Source organism: Crinia signifera, chromosome 2 (genome assembly GCF_055691185.1).
Source record: "Crinia signifera chromosome 2, ASM5569118v1, whole genome shotgun sequence".
In the NCBI taxonomy this organism is placed as follows: Eukaryota; Metazoa; Chordata; class Amphibia; order Anura; family Myobatrachidae; genus Crinia; species Crinia signifera.
Window position 1 is genome coordinate 196408400 of NC_139218.1, and position 24409 is coordinate 196432808.

The 24409-nt window shown below is 42.9% G+C and overlaps 1 protein-coding gene across 8 annotated transcripts in view; it reads left to right on the top strand.

The window, feature by feature from the left end:
• The window catches only part of THRAP3 (thyroid hormone receptor associated protein 3), an 81493-nt gene that overhangs the window by 23009 nt on the left and 34075 nt on the right, over positions 1-24409 (top strand). For 3 of the 8 annotated variants that reach the window (XM_083173527.1, XM_083173529.1, XM_083173528.1), the window contains one exon: positions 16048-16200. In XM_083173527.1, the coding sequence (XP_083029653.1) occupies positions 16082-16200 (119 nt within the window). In that variant the 5' untranslated portion in view covers positions 16048-16081. Of the gene's footprint in view, positions 1-7790; positions 7814-9210; positions 9282-12783; positions 12982-16047; positions 16201-24409 lie in introns of those variants that run through there. The other 5 variants (XM_083173525.1, XM_083173530.1, XM_083173523.1 and 2 more) reach the window with 3 other exon arrangements.

Below are 24409 nucleotides of genomic sequence, written 5' to 3' on the forward strand. Positions count from 1 at the left end.
AACAGCAAATTGTTTATCCTGAACAGGTTGACCTTGATGAGACGTTTAAGGAGGCTTGGAAACAACCTGAAAAGCGTTTCCAAATGTCTAAAAGGTTTAAGTCCAACTTTCCCTTTGATCCCGCCACTAGAGGGGTGTGGGAAGAGCCTCCGGTTGTGGATGCATCAGTGTCCAGACTGTCCAAAAAGGTGGTTCTCCCCGTTCCAGGGGCAGCAACACTAAAGGATAGTACAGACAAAAAACTGGATACTACCCTTAAGTCGATGTACACAGCGAGTGGGGCGGCTCAGAGACCTGTCCTCGCCAGTTGTTGGATGGCAAAGTCCATTTATACATGGGCTTCTCAAATCCAGGAAGGCATGCTGGCCGATATGTCACTGGCGCAAGTTGGAGAGAAACTTCGCCATATCCAGGATACTGCAAAGATCCTATGTGACACTCAAAAGGAGCTTGGAGCTATAAATGCTCGCTCTTCCGCAATGGCGGTTTCGGGCCGCAGGGCCCTCTGGTTAAGACAATGGGTAGCTGATCCAGAGTCCAAGCGTAGTGTGGAGAGTTTGCCTTTTAAGGGAGAAAAGTTATTTGGTAGCGAACTTGACGACCTTATATCCAAGGCTACAGCCGGCAAGTCGACTTTTCTGCCGGCGGCTGCCACTCACGCTAAACGTCCCTTTCAGGGCCATATGTCCCAGTCCTTTCAGGCATCTCAGTCCTTTCGGCCTTCCAGGCCCAGGCAGAGGGCGAGAGGCTCCAGCTCGGCCGCCAGAGGGGGCCGCGGTAGGTTCAGAAAGCCCGCCAGCACAGGATCTCAGGATCGTGCCGCTACTGCCTCCGCCTCTAAGCCTGCAGCATGACTCGGGTTCCGACCCTGGAGTCACTTGCGAGGTGGGGGGTCGCCTGTCAGCTTTCAGCCAAGTATGGTCAGTCTCTCACCTGGATTCCTGGGTGAGGGATCTTATTACCAACGGCTACAGGTTGGAATTCGAAAAACCTCCCCCTCACAGGTTCTTCAAATCAGGTCTGCCGGCCCTACAGGCAGATCGAGTAAACCTGCAACAGGCTATACAACGCCTGCTGACGTCACAGGTTATCACACCTGTCCCATTGGAGGAACAAGGAAGGGGTTACTATTCCAACCTGTTCCTCGTGCCGAAGTCGGACGGCTCGGTACGCCCCATTTTAAATTTAAAGTCACTAAACCCTTTTTTAAAGGTTCACAAATTCAAGATGGAGTCCCTCCGGGCAGTAATAGCAAGCCTGGAGGAGGGAGAGTTCTTAGCATCGTTGGATGTGAAGGACGCCTATCTCCACATACCAATTTGGGGTCCACATCAAGCTTTCCTGAGGTTTGCGCTGAAAGATCTGCACTTTCAATTCAGGGCGCTGCCATTCGGCCTGTCATCAGCGCCGCGTGTGTTCACGAAGGTGATGGCAGAAATGATGGTACTGCTCAGGAGGTCGGGTGTCAACATTATCCCCTACCTGGACGACTTGCTGATCAAAGCAAGGTCGGAACAGGTCCTGCTGCAGGATATAGCAAAAACCAGACAGGTTTTATCCGAGCATGGGTGGATCCTAAATATCCCCAAGTCCTCCCTGACGCCGTCGCGTCGTATCCTCTTTCTGGGAATGTTCCTGGACACAGAGTTGAAAAGGATTTTCCTCCCTCGGGAGAAGATGGAAGCCATACAATCCCTGGTGATGGTGATTTTGGAAAAACCTCAGGTGTCGGTTCACCAATGCATCCAGCTATTGGGCAGGATGGTGGCCACCTTCGAGGCCATTCAGTTCGGACGCTTTCACACCAGGGTGTTCCAACTGGATCTGTTGTCAAAATGGTCGGGCTCCCATCTCCTGATGTTCAAGAGGATTTCTCTGTCGCATCAGTCCAGGCAGTCCCTTCTATGGTGGACTCAGGAGTCAAACCTGCTTGCAGGTCGGAGATTTGGCATCCAGGATTGGGTGCGACTCACGACGGATGCGAGTCTGCTGGGATGGGGGGCTGTGACCATGGACAGAACCTTTCAAGGTCAGTGGACTCGGTGGGAAGCGAGACTCCACATCAATATCCTGGAGCTCAGAGCTGTAAACTATGCAGTGTTACAGGCCCAGGATCTCCTCCAAGGTCGGGCGCTCCAGATACAGTCCGACAACGCCACAACTGTGGCCTACATAAATCGCCAGGGAGGCACGAAAAGCAGGACTTGCATGAAGGAAGCTTCCAAGATCCTGGCTTGGGCGGAAATGTACGTGGTGGCTCTGTCGGCCATCTTTATCCCGGGTGTGGACAATTGGGAGGCGGACTTTCTGAGCCGTCACGCCCTCCACCCCGGGGAATGGAGCCTGAATTCACAGGTTTTTGCAGCAATCGTGGACCGTTGGGGCCAGCCATCGATAGATCTGATGGCATCCCGGTTAAACCACAAGGTCCCCAGGTACTGCACAAGGACCAGGGATCCCTGCGCATTAGCGATAGACGCCCTGACAATTCCATGGGTGTTTCCCTTGGTGTACCTGTTTCCACCCATACCACTGCTGACAAGGGTGCTAAAAAGGGTTCGAAGTCAGGGATTGGAAGCCATTCTGGTGGCTCCGGACTGGCCAAGAAGGGCTTGGTTCGCGGATCTACAGAGCCTGCTGATCGAAGATCCTTGGCCTCTTCCTCTAAGGAGAGATCTACTCACACAGGGCCCGTGCGTCTTCCAAGATTTAGGGCGGCTACGTTTGTCGGCATGGAGGCTGAGCGGCAAATCTTAGCTCGGAAAGGTCTGCACTCATCAGTAATCACCACGATGATTCAGGCCAGAAAGCCGGTAACAAACACCCACTACTACAAGATCTGGAGAAAGTACGTGGGTTGGTGTGAGGAGCAGAAGGTCCCTCCAGCAAAGTTTAACCTGAACAGGTTATTGTGCTTCCTACAAGCGGGATTGGATTTGGGTCTCCGTCTGGGCTCACTAAAGGTCCAGATTTCGGCCCTGTCCATATTCTTCCAAAGAAAATTGGCTGTCATCCCGGAAGTACAAACATTCCTTCAGGGAGTGCTTCACATCCAGCCTCCCTTTGTACCTCCTACACCTCCTTGGAGTTTGGACGTCGTCCTAAACTTCCTTCAATCCTCCTGGTTTGAACCTTTGGAGTCGATAGAAATGCAGTATATCACCTGGAAGGCGGTGGTCCTTTTGGCCCTTGCCTCGGCTAGGAGAATGTCTGAATTGGGAGCTCTTTCCTGTAAGAGTCCCTATCTAATTTTTCACTCAGACAGAGCGGAGTTGAGAACAAACCCGCGATTTCTCCCTAAAGTGATTTCTTCCTTTCACCTTAACCAGCCCATTGTAGTCCCGTCTGCGTCTAGTTCACCGGATATTCCGGTATCGCTGGATGTGGTGCGTGTCTTGCGTGTGTATGTCCAAAGGACTTCAAGAATCAGGAAGACAGATTGTCTATTTATCCTGTATGACGCTCAAAAGAAGGGACACCCTGCATTTTAGCAATCCATTGCTAGATGGATTAGGACTACAATCCAACAAGCCTATGTGACGGCAGGCATGCCGACACCTCCTGTTTTAAAGGCTCATTCCACCAGATCGGTGGGCGCATCCTGGGCGGCTGCTCGTGGTGTGTCAGCTCTGCGGCTCTTTAGAGCTGCTACATGGTCGGGGCAACACACCTTTGTAAAATTTTACAAGTTTGATGCCTTGGCCAAAGAGGATACCCAGTTTGGGCAGGCAGTACTGCAGCAGTCTCCGCACGTACCCTCCCTTTCTGGAAGCTTTGGGACATCCCCAATGTCTTAAGACCATTCCCAGTATACCATAAAGGACGTTAGTGAAAATAGGAATTTAATACCTACCGGTAATTCCTTTTCACGTAGTCCTTATGGGATACTGGGCGCCCGCCCTGTGCAGGGGTCTGGCTGCAGCTTATTCTGCTGTTTAAAGTTCAGAAGTTCACTTTATTGTCTTCTGGTTCTAAGGTCTAGTTCAGTGACCTTGTTAAAGAAAATCCACCCAGTTGGTGGTATTATAGTTGTTTATTATTTTGATGAATGCGGGTGTGCTGGCATGAATCTCACCACACATTTCACACTTATGTTTACATAGGTGACATATAAGTTATTCCTCTCATATGTACATTCTCCTTCGGGCACAGTTTTTACATTAACTGGTTCCTGGGTGGGGAATCAGAGGGGAGGAGCCAGTACACCCAGATTCAAAGTTATAGATGTGCCTGTCTCCTGCGGATACCCTCTAATACCCAATGTCTTAAGACCATTCCCAGTATCCCATAAGGACTACGTGAAAAGGAATTTTTGGGACTGTCACTAGATAACACACGCCACTTAACAGGAAATAACTACGAACACCTGTATGTAACTAACATTTCCCCTGATGGCGTATGAAAACTGAGAGCTTAAGCACAAGTTCAACCAGGGTCCAAAAAGCCGGGTGCGACCCAGCGTTTTGGTCTAAAAGGGGTATTAGTCAATCTAATACCTGAGACTTAGCAGGCTTTTTACTTTGTGTATATACTGGTTAACAGATTTCAATGCATGCAGTTTTGAGATATTTATTGTAATTTAATTTTTATTTCTAGCTCTTCTTTGTAATTTCTTGAGCAAATGTAACAGGAAACATAATTCTTAAAATCTTTGGGATGTATTTAAATGTTTTTGCCAGCAGCCACTAGTGGGTGCCCAGTTGAGCTATTCAAATGTATCTCCATTCGGGCATATCCAGCTGCTGTTGCCAGCATTTCAGCTTGCACCCCCTAGGGATGGCTAGCTGAAAAATATGCAAAAAGTCACTAGTATCAGCTCCCGGATGGGACTTATCACCGTGCTCCCTTAAGTTTAGCTGGTGTACGCAGCTAAATCAAACCTTTTATGCTTTATGTGGGATATCAGGCGCAATATGACCATTCAGTACTGTAGTGGTTACCAAACTTTTTTGAATCGCTTCACACTAGAGCAGGGCTCGACAAATCCCGGGGGCCAGGTCGCCATGGTGACCAGATTCTGCTTCCTGGCGACCAGATTTTTTTGCAGGGAGGGAGGAAGCAGAATCTGGTCGTGGGCGGTGCCCAATTACCTTTCTCCCTCACTAACCCGCGCCAGCGCTGCCCGGCTCCCCTTCTCCCCCTCCTGCCTGAGCAGCGGCAGCGCTGCCCTCTCCACCTTATCCCTCACTAACCAGCGCCAGCGCTGGCCGAATCCCCCCCCCCCCCCTGACTGAGCAGCGTCAGCGCTGCCCTCTCCCCCTTCTCCCTCGCGCGCCAGCGCCGTACTACTCCCCTCTCTCTCCCCCCCCCCCTGACTGAGCAGCGGCAGCGCAGCGCTGCCCTCTCCCCCTTCTCCTTCGCTAACCAGCGCCAGCGCTGCCAGGCTCCCCTTCTCCCCCCCACTGAGCAGCGGCAGTGCTGCCTGTTCCCCCTCCATCCTCACTAACCAGCACTGCCTGTCTCCCCCTCCTGCCTGAGCAGCGGCAGCTCTCCCTCACTAACCAGCAAAAGTACATAAGATGAGACCTCACGATCTCGAAGGCTGCAGGAACTTTAAGCAGTTTATTGGCCAGCAGTAACCAGGTGATGGGACATAGGATTGTACCCAGCTTACTTGTAGCTGCTTGGGGGGGGGGGGGGACAAATTTACTTTGGCTCCCAAACTTTTGTCCTGGCTCCTAGATTTTAGAAAGATTTGTCAAGCCCTGCACTAGAGTATAAGAATATTTTTATTTTTCACTGCACTCCTAGGTGCAAAGTTTTGTTGCTGAGAGTTTCAGAAAAAATATTAAACAAAATAAGTAATGATTATGTGATCCTTAGGTCAAGTTATGTGGTGCGGTACAGGATTCACTTCTGCTTATCCACTTATTTTATTATTGGAAGCCACAAGCACTGATTTTGCTTATTACATTGACCAAAAATAAGTTGAACTGTTTCTGGACCACCAATTCAAGGTACCCCAGAGAGCCATGGCACAAAGTAGGGAACCACTACAATTTGGTCTAATGGGGCAGATGTATGAACGTTCGTTATAGGGGAGAAGGGGTATTAGCGCACGTTATGTGCGCTGATACCGCTTCTCCCCCATGTATGAAGCAGCCAGCGTGCGGTACAGGACAGAGGCGCTATGCGCCCCTGTCCATATCGGCTCTGCTATCAAAATGATAGCAGGCCGAATGTATGAACGGTCAGCATCGCTGACCGTTCCGCACGAAGCCGGATTTGGCTTCGCCAGCATCAGGCTGGCGAAGCCCTATCTAAACAGCAGGGACAGCGCTGTCCCTGCTGTCAGCTGTGGGCTGCGCTGGGGATCTCGCGTGAACAGCGAGATCCCGCGCATGCCCAGTGCGGCCGGCCGGGGGACAGGAGATAGCGCATCAGTATTAACTGATGCGCTATCTCCAGAAAGGGACATCGCTGAAGGGGGGAGTTAACGCTCCCCCGCTTCGGCAGACAAGATGTTAATACATCTTGTCGATGTCCCTTCCTGCTTCGCCTCGCTATTGAGGCGAAGCAGGAAGTATCATAGCGGCGCGATAAGCGCTGCTATGATACATCTGCCCCAATGTTCCCAAACCGATTCTTAACAGGAGAAGTGCGAGCTAGAGAGAGCGTGTGCTCCTCCCTTTTTTTTCCCACATGTCTTTTCTTGTTTTTTTTTTATGTTTATCCTCCTATTAACAGTACCAGCTGTCATAGCTAAATGCCAAGGAGTGCAGTGGAAGGGTTATGTAATTAGACTCCTATTAGTAAGTTTGCTCTGTCTCCTTGACATTCATGATTGGCCTTGAAAGTTAACACTGACTCATAATTTCACACCTCTTAAGAGGTGTAGAAAATTGGGTTTTTCTTGGCAACATTTCTGTTTTGTTTTTTATATTTCTAATAATCCTACCCATGTGTACATGTTTGTGCGGTGGCAACTAAATTCTTTCCATCTACAGTTGTAGTACATAATACCAAATATACTATACAATGCAAATGGCGTACAATATATGCAAACAGTACCATGCCCAGTGATGCACATTGCCACCGATGAACCCATTCAAGAAAGTGTAGTCTGTGCAGAATAACTTCTATAGTGGCTGTGGTGCCTAGGATTTGTCCTTCACTGTTTATTACCATGAGATGTTTTGATATTAGGTAGCGAATAGAACTGGATGCGGTTGGCAGGTCGACCATAAAATGTTTGAAAGTCAATTGGTTGCCCACTATTGGTCGACATCCATAAGTCGATACATGAAAGGGTTGAACGTTTTTTTCACTTTTTTTCTCTCCAAAACAAATGGTTTTTCATACTTTACTGTCCAAGAGAAAGATTATAATGATCAGCCGAATTTAGCGAGGCATAGTGAGCGAAGCGTTACTTGTACAGTGTCCATGTCGACATAGACACCAAAACTACATGAAAAATTCATGGCTACCTTTTTAAAGTGTCGACCTATGGCCTGTAAATCAATAGTGGTGGACCTGTGGCATGTCAACCCTTCACCCATACTCTCTTTAGACTCTTATCTTAATTTAAGTGATCTGCCTTGTGAAATTCTAATATACAGGTTGAGTATCCCTTATCTTAAATGCTCGGGACCACGAGCATTCTGGATAATATAGATAGACAGAAATTGTAGGGGCTCTGCACTCACTAAATTAACTGACATTTAAGCCTGCAGCCCCCTTTAAGGGACCCCACTTTTCTGCAGATCCTAACACTACTGCTCAAAATTATTACAATAAACATAGCTAACACATTAATGTTTGATTCCAGGCATGCTATCTGGTCTAAAGCTCACAACAGACTATGCTTTTAAAGGTGAGCAGTTACCAACACACTTGTCACTAATCATCTAGGGAACTGGTTAACATAAGCTATGAAGTATAGGTTAAAACGGTGCATGAGCGAATGTGACCACAATAAGACTAAATAAAAAAGGAATCTAATAAACAATATACACTAAACATCGCCACTCACCTTTCCTAGTTTTGGGGTGCCCTCTGGCTTGTGACCACATTGTTTTAACAGAAATTTTAGGGGCTGTGCACTCACTAAATTAACGGATATTAATAGTGGAGATTTAGTTCATGAATTGATCAATGCATTGATCAATTCATGAACTAAATCTCCATTATTTATTAATATCAGTTAGTTTAGGGCACCCCAAAACTAGGAAGTTTGTGTGTGTGTGCGTGCGTGTGTAAACAAAAAATGTATAGAGTGTAGATTGCGCTAAATTGATGGCAGTGCAAGGTTTAGTAATAAAATCACTTTAATTCGTACATGTAACACACTAAAATTAGCACAAATACAATTTTTTAAAAATAGGGAATAGCAAGTGGGTTGAGAGGCTGTATCCAGTTAATGTAACATCACCTTATGAGATTCCACAGTTCAGTTGGAGAAGGGGAGAAAACAATTTGAAGGCAAGCCACCTCTCTAAATCACCTACCCGGGTCACCCAGTGGACCACATACAACTTCAGATATTCCAACCGGGAGGAACGCCACCCCCACTACTTGTTTGGAGGAAGTACTGTAAGGGATACCACATTGAACGGTCTGGAGGATTATTCCATCATCCATTTCTCTCCTCCAACTGAACTGTGGACTCTCATAAGGTGATGTGAAGGGCCCCATACATCAGCAATTAATTGTGACAATTTTCAGATATGGAGATGATTACCACAATTAATTTTAGATGTGTGGGCTCCCCCTTTTGGCAATCTCAATCAAAATCGCCAATCGATTGCTTAATCAGGTTTTTAAACATGCTTAATAATCTGGTATTATCTGCGGATCTTTTTTAGATGTGTGGGCATTCCCAATTCGTCGTCTTCATCTATTTACATTATGAACAGCAATCGATTGGGCAATTTCCAGATATGAAGATGCAATCTTTAGATGGAAAAATCTGCCGATCACTGAAATAAATCTGTAATGTGTGGGCAAAGTCAGATAGATTGTAACATCCATTTATCTGGCCAAAAAATCCCTGGATCTGGAAATCCATAAATTGTGTTTGCTGATGTATGGGGCCCATTACATTAACTGGATGCAGCCTCTCAACCCACTTGCTATTCCCTTTTTTACATTTTTTTTTAATTTGTGCTAATTTTAGTGTTACATGTACAAATTAAAGTGCTTTTATTACTAAACCTTGCTCTGCCATCAATTTAGCGCAATCTACAATATACATTTTTTGTTTCCATATAGGAACTGACAATCCCTTTTTCCAGATTGCTGCTGGCCAAACAACCCACACAGGTGCCCCAACAGTTACTCAGGTACCTGTTTTTTTTTTTTATGCATGTGCGTGTGTATGTATAATGCAGTGTAATGTTTAAATAAAGGAAACTGCAACCATGGATCCTGCAAAGTGTCCACTCCTTTATTGGAGATTTTGTCAAAACTCCAATAAAGGAGTTGAAACGTTGCAGGATCCATGGTTGCCGTTTCCTTTATTTAAACATTACACTGCATTATCAAGACCGGAGTGACTCTGACTCTGTATGCATATTCGTGAGCACGCTCCTCCCACGGGGTCCTCTGCGTCCGCCTTCAGGGTCTTCTTTAACGGTCCCAGGAGTGCTTTGCATGAGTTTGCAGGTGTGCCAGGGATGACACTGGCGTGCCCGCCCAATGCACTCCTGGGTCTGCCGAATAATCTCCTGAAGGCCTCCGTGGACTTCTGGGGACTAGGTAAATATGAAAAAGGGGGCGGGGAGAATAAAAAAAAAAAAATAAGAACATTTCTTTAAAAAACCACGGATTTTGGAATACAGTATTTCTGATACTAGATCTCTGGACATGGGAGACTCGACCTGTAGTAGCTTTTTTGGAAGGTTTGCAGGACTTTGTCAAATGGGTACTGAAACTATGAAACCTTATTTTGCAGGGTATGAGGGCTACTTTACAGTTTTGTAATACATTTATACCCCTTTCACACCGCACTTGTTAAACGGTATATTGCCATTTTTTTTCCATTTTAAAACGTTTAAGGCTGCAGTGGGAAAGCACCAGAGTTAATTTACCGGTTAAAGATGACCGGTATTTCCAAATGTTTAAAAAGCAGAGTCCTGCACGTTTCAGAGCCGTTTTTATGCAGTGGGAATGGCTCTGAAACGGTATTTAGTAAATACAACAGACTATAGGCCTGTGATAGGCAGGCTGCATTGAAATGTGTTCAGGGGTTTAAATGAGTTGACTGATGTGAATGGTATTTAAACGGTATTTAAAACTGTAATCTACTGCAATGTAAAGGTTCAGACCCGTTTTAAATACTGTTTAAAAATACCGGTTTTTAAAACGTTTAGGCAGTGTGCAAGTGGTATAAGTGTTCATGGGACCGTAGAATACCCTTCATTTCAGAAATCTGAAAATAGAAGCTATAATATTTTTAGAATCGTTTCCTTAAGTAAGAGCTTTGTTTTATTTTTTCATTCATGATTATTCCTTGAAGAAGAATTCCATATATTTTAAGTTACATAAGAGAAATTACCTTAAAGCTGGACTGTTGAATCTATTTGACGTTAGGTATGATATTTTTTAATATGGAAATTGCGCATTTGTTCTTGATGAAGATTTAAGTTTTTATAAGACTCAAATGAAAGCACATTTTCTCATTGTAGCATAATGTTTGGGATAAATTCTTCGTTGGGCTTCTGATATTTCGTGCCATTTTGCATAATACATTTTTCTGACCTACAATTGTATGTCAACAGATGTTTGTAACTGGGGAATTTCCAAGCCCAGAGTACTGATACTGAGAGAGGCAGAAACTTTGTGAGATTGTCTGTTACAAACAAATATTTTGCATAGATTCCATTGCATACACTCCTATCTTTCAACGGTGGCGTATAAAGCTGATTTTCAAGACTACCCAGTTTCAACCACTAGAAGCAGAAATGTTCATTAAGACTTATGATTACTTTATTAATTTTATTAAACTTTTATTTGTAAAATCCTATCATCTAAACTACAGCCTGTCTAGTGCAACAAACTATTGGTGAGTAGGTTTACCACATATTAGAAACATTCATTTATTTTTATATTGGCGACAGATCTTTTTCTCTTCTCCCCTTGTGGTGCAATTTTGTATCCAATGACCTTTGGAAAGCTACTGCACATTTCGGTATTACCTTTCTGAACACCATTACTTCTCGTACATGTCTGCATAATCTTACTCCAGAAATGCCACTCAGTGATAAAATCTTATTTTAAAATAAGTTTCTGAAGAGCAGATGAATGGCGATTCGCCATGCCTAAAGTACAATGGAAAATGTTCTATACTAAATTCCCTTTCTAGTAAATTTTCCTACTAAAAAAAATCATCATGTGTTTTGAACTAGTGATCATGCTAGCCCAGTGAAGGCTAACCTTGAGACTCCAGCTGTTGTTGAACTACACATCCAAACATGCCCTGCTACAGTTGTACTATTTGGCCATGCTAAAACTGATGCAGGTCATGCTGGGATGTGTAGTTCACCAGCTAGAGTGTCAAGGTTAGACATCACTGCGCTAGCCTGTTTGAGCAGGGCACCACGCCCTGACAGTTTTTTTTTTTTTTTTTTTAAATATCAAAATTCACCCTGCTTAAACAGCTGGCACTTTTGTCCCCATCACCATGTAAATAGAAAGCTTGTGGGAGGTTTTCCCGCATTGGTGATTTTACTGGCCGGGGTCAGCCACATTGGTGATGTCGGCAGGCCTGGGTCACCGCACTCTTGCTGCCGCATTTTCACATCTGTATCCTGCCCTTATTGTAGAGCAGGGATGGGGAACCTACGGCCCTCCAGCTGTTGTTGAACTGCACACCCCAGCGTGCCATTACAGTTTTTGTTATTTGTTCATACTAAAACTTATGCAGTACATGCTGGGATGTGTGGTTCAACGACAGCTGGAGGGCTGAAGGTTCCTCATCCCTGTCCTAGAGGGATCACTATTTCAACATAGACAAAACTATTCAAAAACAAGGAGAGGACAAAGTACTTTTTTTCTTTTTTAATACTGAGCAGCAAATGTTGAAGATGCTCATGCATGATTCGTTCTTTGCCATTATGCGCTAATGTCCTTTTCATCTGATTGCACATAGTACACCTTTAGTGAGTAAGGGAGATGAAGAATTATTTGCATACGTGTAGAGCATACATGCCCACCTTGTAGCAGACTGCACCTGGTGTGGTGGTTGGAGAGAAATTGTTACATGAAACCCTTGTGCACATATTGCCTCTAGAAATGTGCTGTGCACCAGGAGCACTGTAAGGCAGCCCCAAGGAACACTTGTTCCCTGTATTGTCCTCGGTACACCATGTCCAAATACATTTCTGGTTCCAGTGTGTGGAAGTTGTTTGTACAGTTTCCATAGATGTAAAAGCACACCTAACTGAATGATGAATTGTCTGCATACCATGTTTCAGCTGTTTTTGGTTTTCTACTGACTACAATTTTAGAAGTTGTATGTGACTTCCTGAGAGAACCAAAATGTTTGTGTTTTTTGTTAATTTATAAATGGATGCTTATGTCATTTAGGAGGTATTCAATGTCTGGCGATATTTCTGACAGGCATAACCTATTTAATCTCTGCCGTCAGGCGGCTTTTTTGAGCCAGAAAATCTTTTCATCTCCCTGTTGCTTACGGTTTCATTGTGAATCTGTCCCCCAGTTTGTAAAGTAGAAAGCTCTCCAAGATCAATGGCTTGTTCAGAAAATATATTCTATTGCTCCAAATAAATTTCTATCTTAAACCAGACAAAACCTTTTTTTCCATTTGTTACTCCAAACTTTTTTGTTTTGTTTTATTCTGTTTTCATTTTTCTTTATGAACTTTGGAAAAAGACAAACTTGTATTACCACTTTAACAAAATGCTGGGTGGAGTTTAAACTGTGCAGATTTGTTAAAGAGTTTTGTAGAGGAAAGCAGGAAGGAAATGTGACCTTTGTTTTGCTGCTAGCGAGGATCTCTCGTCTCTCCTGCTTCTATGGACTGTAAGTTGAGGACTGTGCTTTTACCTTAACTCACGGTCTATTTTGCTGCTTTGAAGAAAATCAGACTCTTAAGCTCGTACATTCACCTGCCATTTGCTCCCTGTCTATCATATCAAAGCTGACCGTTCTCCCAGCAATGCTTTCCAAACTTTCAGTTTTGCTATGGTTGATGCGTACTTGTAAATGACGACAGATATGTTAAGCTTTAACCACTAGAGATATTCCTGTGACCAGTAGGCTCCTTAAATATATATAATTGTTTTCATAACGGCTACCCCCTTATTACTTGGGGAAGAAAATAATAGTGTGTTCTGCCAAATAAATGTTAACTACTTATTCATATTTACAGGGACCAAATAGTATTTGAAGACTTTTAAATCTTCTTACATTTTCTTTGCTGTTAACTATGATGTTGAAATTATTTTTTTTTGTGTTAGCCTATAGAATGTATATTAGAGATTTGTACTTTAATTTATAAAAATGTAGTCACATACAGACAGATCTTGTCTGTGCAGTGATATATTTTATGTTTTAGTACTCATAGAAACCTAGAAGGTGATGCAGATTTGGCCCATGTACCTACAAGTATATTTTGGAATGCGGGAGTAAACTGGAGTAGCTGGAAGAAAGCCATTGAAGTACGGGGAGTATACAGGACCTCCGTTCTGTAAGGCAGCAATGCTAACCATTACATAATATGTAATCTGTTGGGGAATTAATTTGCTTTATCGTGGCCACCACTCCCATTTAAAAGGAGCTCATCACTTATCGTAGTTTTCTGCTTGCACCAACTTGAGATGTGAGCAGAAATCTGCCCAAAGTAGGGCTTTTGGTTGCATTATCCCCCTTTTGCCCCACTCTTGGTCTTAACTACCTTTCCTTGAATGTATTGTTTATGTCCTGTAGACCTGCCAAAATGATTGCAGAGTCCAGTAAACACAACTGTTATTTATATATTTTCTTCTCACGATCTATAGCTTCCAGCATTATATTTACACCCCCGTTTCTCTTTCACAAATAAAATAAGTTTCATTTTAAGCATATTAACCCTTTTACTGCCACATTATTACATTTGCAGGTGACAGTTCGTCATTGTACCTCTGTGTGGAATGACACATTTCTGGTTTGGTTTATCAAAATTTTTTGGCTGTGACCCAAAAATCCTTTGTCCCCAGGCTGTTTGTTCCACCTAGTGTCCCCAGGTGCATTACCAGTTTCTCATGGGTATCCAAGAGATAAACATGTTTCAGTCTTTCACCTGCTGTTTCTTTGCTTGTCAGCTTAGCTCCAGGGAACAACAGAATCCAGTAAACCAAGCTGGAAATAGTGCAGTGTTAATAGCAACATTTTTATGAGTTGCGGACTGGTAGTTGTTTTAACAAAAATAAATACATTTTCCAATATTTGCATAACTGTACAAATAATGAGTGGCGAAGTATTAACATTTTGGGTGTAGATTTTGTTGTTCACATTCCCCTAATTGGATCCTGAATCCTTTAATATATCCACTAATCTGCTAAACCATTTCACTATAAGTTGTCTTTCCTATATTTTGCCAGCTATCAAATAAGTTTTTTTTAATGTAAAGTTTGATCATTGAATGTGTATTTTAACTATACTCTAGGAATGTTCTCTGTGCTTTAGAAGATGGTTTACATGCCAAGGGCTGTCACTATTTATTGGGCATTAGGCATAGAGCAATAATTAGTAGCCTGACAAATTCTGTGTTTTAAGTATGGTGTATGGTCTATTTCCATTGTACGGAAAGGTTCATCTCTTAACACTTTTCAACTGCATTGGTACCACTTTCTCACAGAAATGTCTGTAAATTCTGGCATTATTCAATCTTTGGTCATTTTGACTTTCCCAGCCTGACTGTCTAACACCCCTTCCCTCAAGAATTTCTACCAAGTAATTTTTCATAAACAAAGGTATTTTTGTGTGAAAGTCAGTTTGGGTTGAACTCCCATTAATTCCAATGTGGTTTGACCCTTTCACACAGTATAAAAACACCTGTTGATATGCAAATTAGTGGGTAAAAATGCTTGCTTGACCCGGTAAATTGCTTTGTGTGAAAGGTAGTATTAATAATTGTGTTTTATAGATGGGAGTTGAGGTTAGATTTCCTTATAAAATAAATGCTGGCATACAGTTGCTGTATCTAATGTTTCATTGCAGCAGCAGCATTTTGAGGCCAGCTCTCATATGTAGCATGATAGTTGTTTTTTTTTAACCTGGACAGACAATAAACAGAACCTTAGTATAGACTGATGCTAATAAATGACCAGGTAATAATTTATATATATTTTTATATACATATAAAACACATACATACTAGTTCTTGAAATACAGCCCGTATCTGGAGAGAGAAATTATTAGAATATAGGAATAGTGGTCTTGAAACCTGTTTTGTTCTTTTCAGTAGTACTTTCACAAGCTTTCAGAAGTTACAACGTCTATAAATACAAAAATGATTTGGGTTACAGCTTTTTTTAATGATTTTCACAAATCTGAAGGAAATTAATTTCTGGTTCAGCGTATTAAGCTTTGTTTTTGGAGACTTGTAATACATACAGCAGCATTTGTGAGGGTACTCCCTCTTTGTTTGGTACAGCTGTGCTCTCATGATCACTTCGTATATGTAACCCAAGATTAGTCCGGCTTAGGTCAACAGGTGACAGTTTGTAAATATTTCATGAAACATTGGATACAAAGTGGTCGCTCAAAGGGTATATGTAATCTGACTAGATTCAGCTGTTAATTGTTTGGTAGCAAACTAATCCATGTGTTTAATGACAGATGGAAGAATTGGTAAACTAAATTCAAAGTTTAGCAACATTACTCAATGTATAAAACTACTGCAATGTTGGCGATATGGTGCAAAAGTCCAGATGTTCTCGTACTAGTGAGCACAGTAACTGTATTTTCAGGTAGAGATTCGCTTTTCATAATTTGTACAAATCTATGGTTTCTATTTTGTTTTGTTAAGAATATCACATTATTACTTATTATTTCCAAACACTGCTCTTCATTGTGTTAATTACCATTTTTATCATTTGCATTTAGGTTACCACACAAGGACTGTTTTGTTTTAGAAAAAATGTCTAAAAAATCAAGATCGGGATCATCCCGTTCTGTATCTCGCTCAAGATCTCGTTCATTCTCGAAGTCACGGTCCCGATCAAGATCTCTCTCGCATCCAAGAAAACGCAGACACAGGTAAGACTCCTTCCTCAGACTTGCCAACACAATTCAGATACTTTTATTTACATCACACTAGTATAGCGCAAACAAAAATAAATCATATATATTTTACTGAAGCAGTTTGTTTCTTAGCTGAGGGTCCAGTATGCACTATGAATGTATGTCGGTTGACCTTTTCTCCTGTGTATTAGTTCAAAAACTTCCTTCCATCATAGAACAGCTGTTTAAACTGTAGCTCTCACAGTGCCCATTTTCAGAGCGAGATCTCTGCATTCGGTTGTATTGGTATCGTGTATGACAATAAGCATTAATACACCTGTTATGCTTTACGAGTTTCCCTTCCTTTTGTTCTTTGATTTAGAAAGTTTGTAGTGTGCACTTCACAAACCTCTCTATCGCTTTGTGTTCTCAGTGCCTACTTCTGCCTGATAATGGAATTGAGAAAATATGAAATTAAATTAGTCTGCACACAGCCTATCCTAGAACACATTATGATGTATGATTATATAAGGTGTGCTTAAATGAAAAGGAGACTTTTTTTTTTTCTGTAGCAGCGTTTTATTTAATCGCAGTTGGTTAATGTGTTTGCTGATAGATGGCGTGGTGTTATTCAGTTACGCATGTGTAATGAACGGCATTGCCTCAGTTTCTTCATTTCTGGAAAGTTGTATTGCGCGGTTGGATCATGACTGATTATTCCAGATCAGAGCATTTATCACAGGGTGAAAGTTATGTACTTGATGCTTTCGAGTCCCGCCTCATAATGCTGACACCACCGGAATATGGTGTATAGTGTAAGACACTGCTATCTGCACACCGCCTTCATTCTGCGATAATATTCCAAAGCATGCTCTCCTTCTGCGCAAAGAAATTGGATAACCGCTCTTTGTGCAGATCTGGCGAAATCCACCATGCATCTGACCGTGCAAAATCACTTTCCATGTATGAAGAAACTGAGGCGAAGCCAATCACTTAACATGCACAATTGGGAAAAACGCCACGCCATCTGTCTGCAAACATATTAACGCACTGCAGTTGGATACAACGATTCTACAGCAAAATAGTTTTCATTTATGCACACCTTCTACATATGTGGATTATAGAATGCTATTCTCAGCTTTGTAGGAGTTATGGTCAGCATACATTAACGAAAATTGTGGTTTGATTCCCCGACACAGCCACCAGGGCATGTTTAAAAATCAGGGTTTAACAAAAAAGTAATGATTTTAAATAAATATATTTAACAATGTGTCATTTATAAAAAAAAAAAAATGTAACTTGATTTTTTTTTTTACTGTTTAAATGGGATCCTTGATATAAATGATAAAGTAAACAAATTAAAAACAATAATACAAAGTTCTTTAGAGCTGTGGACAGTGTGATTCTGGCTATCTTTTTTGTGTGTGTGTGTGTGTGTGTGTATGTGTATGTGTATATATATATATATAACGGGATAGGGGGGGCGGCGGCACTCAGCACATAAATAAGACCAGGACTCTGGTATAGGTCACCAACGTTTCTGAGCCGGTGCGGCTCTTTTATCAAGGTGCAGGTGCAGTCTTCTGCACCTTGATAAAAGAGCCGCACCGGCTCAGAAACGTTGGTGACCTATACCAGAGTCCTGGTCTTATTTATGTGCTGAGTGCCGCCGCCCCCCCTATCCCGTTATCTATTCAGCTGGCACATTGCTGGCTGACACGGAAGGCACCAGAGACTTAACTGCATATTGCTGCTGAAGCCATAAGACGGAGTGCCACTACATCCAATTGCTGCTATATATATATATATATATATATATATATATATATATATATATATATATATATAACTGGAAAATTGGCGGCACTCGGTACGTCTTGAAATAACTGGAGACCACACAGGTTCAAGATCTTTCGAGATTTAATCTCGTCATCAGGATAACCATACAAAGGTACACACATGATATATATAGCCACATAGCTGCGACTCCTCCCCAAACAGGGCGTGAAGCAAATATAATTAATGGCACCTGTAGTAGCAACAGGGCATACAAATGTGTTACAAATATTTTACAAAATCACCATATCATTTCGTAAATTTCCAACAATATATCACACAGAAAAAGATATAAAGAACACATCTAAAAAAAGGCACTTCTAAAAAAAGCACACAAAAAAACAAAAAACATAATACATTTATTCTGTCACTTAAAGATGTTGTATTTAGCTCTCGTACTGTAGCTCTTTCCTTGATGTTATCTTCAGTGACCCCTGGTGGTCAGAGGTGGGATATTCCTTAATAAAAAGAAAAATAACCAATGCAAAAAAATTGCAACATTTATTGCAATACATATCATAAAAATTAGGGGAGGGGATCGGGGGAAAAAATTGATACAGTTAGAATCAAAATGGATCTTTTCCCTTAAAACATTATCTCCGATTGGCCTTAACGAGAGCCTGGGTTTGAATGCCTTTTTATGATATGTATTGCAATAAATGTTGCAATTTTTTTGCATTGGTTATTTTTCTTTTTATTAAGGAATATCCCACCTCTGACCACCAGGGGTCACTGAAGATAACATCAAGGAAAGAGCTACAGTACGAGAGCTAAATACAACATCTTTAAGTGACAGAATAAATGTATTATGTTTTTTGTTTTTTTGTGTGCTTTTTTTAGAAGTGCCTTTTTTTAGATGTGTTCTTTATATCTTTTTCTGTGTGATATATTGTTGGAAATTTACGAAATGATATGGTGATTTTGTAAAATATTTGTAACACATTTGTATGCCCTGTTGCTACTACAGGTGCTATTAATTATATTTGCTTCACGCCCTGTTTGGGGAGGAGTCGCAGCTATGTGGCTATATATATCATGTGTGTACCTTTGTATGGTTATCCTGATGACGAGATTAAATCTCGAAAGATCTTGAACCTGTGTGGTCTCCAGTTATTTCAAGACGTACCGAGTGCCGCCAATTTTCCAGTTATATTTGCCAACCCAGTCGGGCTAGTGCTTGGGAAGGCACCGGGCGCCATTATATCACGAAGCAGAGGAGTGCCGGCTATTCCACTATATATATATATATATATATATATATATATATATATATATATATATATATATATATATATATATATATATAGCGACCTGGCACTCCGGTTACTGCTGGCAATGGCCTGTGTGCCCCTGCAGATGTATACAGATGGTGATCCTAACTCTGTGGAGAGAAATCACTGGCATGGCACTCCAGGTCTTGTTAAAGCAATTTAATGTGCAATGGTTTCGGGGACCAAAACTCCCCTTCTTCAGGCAGACAGTTAAGCTGTCTGCCTGAGGAAGGGGAGTTTTGGTCCCCGAAACTGTTGCACATTAAATTGCTTTTTTTGCTTTCACAAGACCTGGAGTGCCATGCCAGTGATTTCTCTCCACGGAGTTAGGATCACCGCCAGCATTTATATATATTATAATATATATATATCTCCTATCTATCTCTATCGAATAGAACATTAGACTGTTAGGCACAGGGTTCAGCCGCATGCGATTACATATTCGATGCACTCCCCCGTTTAGTCAGTATCTTATAGGAAAATAGGCTGCCGGCAAGTTTATCTTGACTATCTCGCCTCTAGAATATATTGGGCCTAGGACAGGGCTTGACAAATTTCTTTAAAATCTGGGAGCCAGGATGAAAGTGTAGGAGCCAGACAAACCAAAGATAGGGTCAGTGCGTGGCGAAGGCGCGCACCAAAAATGTACACCGTAATGCCTATTACACATGTACACACACCCGTTACATATTATACTATGTGCCATAATGCCCATTACACGTTATGCCACACCGTAATACCTACTGTATATCATATTATACCATACGCCATAATGCCCAGTATAGCGGTATAGCAAACACCATAACGCCTATTACGTATTATGCCACATAAGTTACGCTTACCTACATGCTCGTTGCTATGGCTTTCATGCTCTTTGCCAGGCGGTTAACATGGTCTGCAAGGGGTAATGCTCGCTGTCATGGGGTTATCCTGGTCTGCCAATGTGATGCTCGTTGTCATGGGGTTATCCTGGTCTGCCAGGGGTTAACCTGGTCAGCTAGGGGTTAATTCTCATTGTCATGGGGTCAACCTTGTCTGCCAGGGATTAACCTGGTCTGCCAGGGGTTAATGCTTGTTGTCACGTGGTAATCCTGGTCTGCTAGGGCTTAATGCTCATTGTCATGGGGTTAACTGCTCTGCCAGCTACATGGGAGCCCCTCATCCACTTTGCCGGTACCATTTGCGGTAACGGCAGCGGCCGGGCAGACAGGTTGTCCCTGTCACGCCGTCCCGCACGCACTCCCGCACAAGAGCAGCACCGCCTCCGCTGCAGCGTGGCTTCCTTAAAACTAGCACCAGATCGTGAGTCCGATCCAACAGCCAATCAGGGGTTGAGCTACTACTGCCGCTCCCGATTGGCTGTTGGCTCGCGATGCCGGCTGCTTGAGTAGTTCAGATTCTGGAAATAGCCGCATTGCTGCTGCGGCGGACCTGCTCTAGTCCATTGAGTCGTCTTGTACAGCAGGGAGGGGGGAGCGAGGAGGAGGCTGACGACCACTCTGCCCGGCTCTCTGGAAGCGCACCTCGGCCAGATTCTGCTTCCTCCAAAAAAATATCTGGTTGCCAGGAGGCAGAATCTGGTCGCCGTGGTGACCTGGCTCCTGGAGTTTGTCGAGCACTGGCCTAGGACCAATTTGCAAGATTGTCTAAATCTAAAGTGCAGTTAGCCAAATTGGATAGCCAAATTGGATAGTAAAAATCGTCTACGAGCCAAAATTGCATTGTGTGTCCACAGCATTAAAGTAGTGCCACCATGAATCATGGCATGGCACACCAACTACATACAATCACAAACCGTAAAAGGGGGAAAAAATCCAATGATTAAAGTTACAGTAGTGGCCTTACCTGATTTTGGAGATATGAATAAGGCTACACATTAGGTGTAAAAGGAACACTGTTTCTTCATTTTAACTGCACCAAACCAAATGTGGAAACTATGAGCCAATGAGTATTTTCCACCAATCTATTGGTGCCACTGTTGAAACAACATGGTGATCAATTAAACATGATCGCTTTTGAACCACTACTGTTAACTACTTAAATGCACCATGTATCTAGTGAATTAACTAATTTAAAAGGTACTTATGTAGTATCTGGGCGTCCGATTTAGAAATCGCATCGCATGCGACCAAATCGTATGCGATGCGATGGTCAAGATTTTTCCATAGGATTCAATGTTAAAATGGTCTGAGTCCATTTTAACATAGAATTCAATGGGAAAAAGGGGTCCTTTTCCTTTCCCCACTATCCAAGTGGGCATGGAGTTGGATATAAACCTGTGGCAAACGTAGCGAGCCACCGAGCCCGAAGCGTGGCGAGCCCCGCGAGGGGGCATAGAATACTTTTTAAGAAATATGCGGCCGCTCGCCACGCTTCGCTCGCCACGCTTCGGGCTCGGTGGCTCGCTACGCTCGCCACGCTATATAAAATCAACTCTATGCCCACTTGGATAGTGGGGAAATGAACAGGACCTTCTTAACATTGAATCCTATGCAAAATCGCATTGCATCGCATCTGATTGTATGCCTTAAGGTAAGGCATACAATCACAAAATCGGCAGCCCAGATACTACATAAGTACCATTTAAAAATATGTTTTAATATATAAAATAATGAGTAATGGAACAAATAGTTATTTCTTCAAAAACCTCAACATTAAGTTACTAGAGTAACTTTTCTAGCTTTTATTTCTGCATATGACATAGGGTGATAACCTACTCACTGCCGTTAATATGTTCTGCTGTGGCTATCCTTTTAGCCCCAAATCTGGCATCCTTTCCGCAGATAGCAGCTGCCAGGGATTATGCTCAAGCACGCAAACCAGAATCCCCAGTAAGCAGCAGTCGAGACATGCTGTAACACATGTCAGCTGTGACTTATCCCAGATCTCATGTGTTTTGCCCGATATAAAGCAGCTAATTGGATATCCCGACAAAGAGTCTGTTGTTATTTGCGATATCCGACAGTTTTAATCGCCCAATGCAGTCTTCAGTGATAATAGGATAACCCTCATGGAGATGAAGCTGTTGCTATTTATGGCTGAACACAGTTAATCAAAATTATTGGAGAACTGTCCGCTTAAATCAGGCATGTCCAAACTATGGCCCTCCAGCTGTTGTGAATCTACACATCCCATCATGCCTTGCCATCATTTTGCTATTGGGTAATGCAAAACTATGGCAAGGAATGCTGGAATGTGTAGTTTCACAACAGCGGGAGGGCCACAGGTTGGATATACCTTGCTTAAATGGTCACAAAATGTGCATTGTAGAAAAACCACAAATCTTAACCCTCAAGTAGAATTTCCTCCTTCCCTGCTTACATCCACAGGTGTTTTTCAGCAAATATGAATCTTAGTGGAAAAAATAAATAAAGGTACTTGTGTATTATCACGGCACCTGTTACGTAGTTAGCGTAGTGTTCCCGCGGTCAGCCAGCATATTTAGCGTAGTCAGCGTCCTTGTCAGTATCGGCGTTGTGCTACCGTAGTCAGCACGTTCGCAGCTAGCCAGATCTTACGTAGTCAGTCAGTGCTACGCAGTTGGTGTAGTCAGTCAGCGCTTATTACATTGTGTGGGAACCATTGACCATTTTTAACCTGCCTGACATGACAGGTGTGAATGTTTTCCTGAAACACCCCCACTATCCACGTCAGCCTTAAGCGTGGCGAGCCGACGTGGTACGCGTCCTCCCTACCTGTTCATACCCCTACTATCCACGTCAGCGCGGAGTTGATTTTATAAAGCATGGCGAGCGGACGTGGATTACTTGACGCGTACTGCATCCCCTTGCGGGGCTTGCCGCACTCGCCATGCTTTGGGCTGACGTGGATAGTGGGGGTTTGAAATGGAGGCATTTGCCAGTATGTAATATGGAGCACTTGCAAATGCCTCCTTTACGAATTATTGAGAAGCACAAGCATATGAGACGCACCTGCATCTCAGGCCAGCGCAGGGGATCTGTCAGTTACCGGCGTTGTGTGAGAGGCACTCACTAGGCTTGCCAGGGACACTGGGGACAGCTGCAGCTCACGGGGACAGTACCGGAACTACGCTGCCTGACGGGGACACTACGCTAGGCTGATGTTGGACTAAGCTGAAAGTGTAGCCTAGCCTGGCGCCGTGATAACATACAAGTACCAAAATAAAGTATAGTTGTGTACCACCACAGCCTTATCGATGCACACATTCACATGGGAACTGGGTGTATGTGCATTTCCCATTGAAGTCTATGGTCTAGCGATGATCGTTCACGTCCTGCTATGCCAGGCTACCCTTGTGCATTGCTGTAAGGCTGCATAAGGACATGTGTGGGATGTTAGAATATTAGTATCTGCACAGAATGTTGACATAAAGTATGCACTTTCAACACAACCAGCAATTTGGGTGGGGCTGTGATGTGTCCAGATACCATATACATATATGAAAATATTTACCTTGGTAAAGGTAACTGGGTCTCCTCAGTCTGCCTCCTTGATTCACCCACTTGGCCCATCTAGGTTTGCAGACTCTTGCACAATAGGATTCATTTTCTATTGGGAGCCATTTAACCCACCAATATGTTTTTGGACTGTGGAGTAGTATGCTAAAACCTACGCAATCACGGAGAATAGTACGTATTTTCTAATGTGTTGCATTACTGCCTCACATCACTGAGATCAATGGTTTGAGTCCCACTGTGGCCCTAGTTCCTAGTTTGTATGGTCTCCTAAATGTGTACATATGTTTAGGACAGACTGCAATTAAACTGTTTACTCTATCCACACACACGGTTCTATCAGTTAGAGATGTTATCCAGTGATTATGTTACAGGACTTTCCCTTAGATGTAGCACTATGATCCTTGCAGCAGTAGCGTTAATGTTCGATGTAGACCGTGCGTAGCATATTTGAATGTTAGATTGCACTAGTATTTCTGTTACTGCCTTTTCAAGTTGTCATTGGGACATGACATTTATGGTAGGCACATCTATATTCTGTTGCCATAGGCTTAGCACACTAGGATGAGTATGTTTTCTGTTGGCATGCATTAAAATCAATGTGGTGTGCTTTTGTAATTTGCATTGGGAATGCTATCTTCTATTTTTTTGCTACCTCTGTGTCATGTAGTGGATTGTGGCATTGCAGTATATGGATCTGTG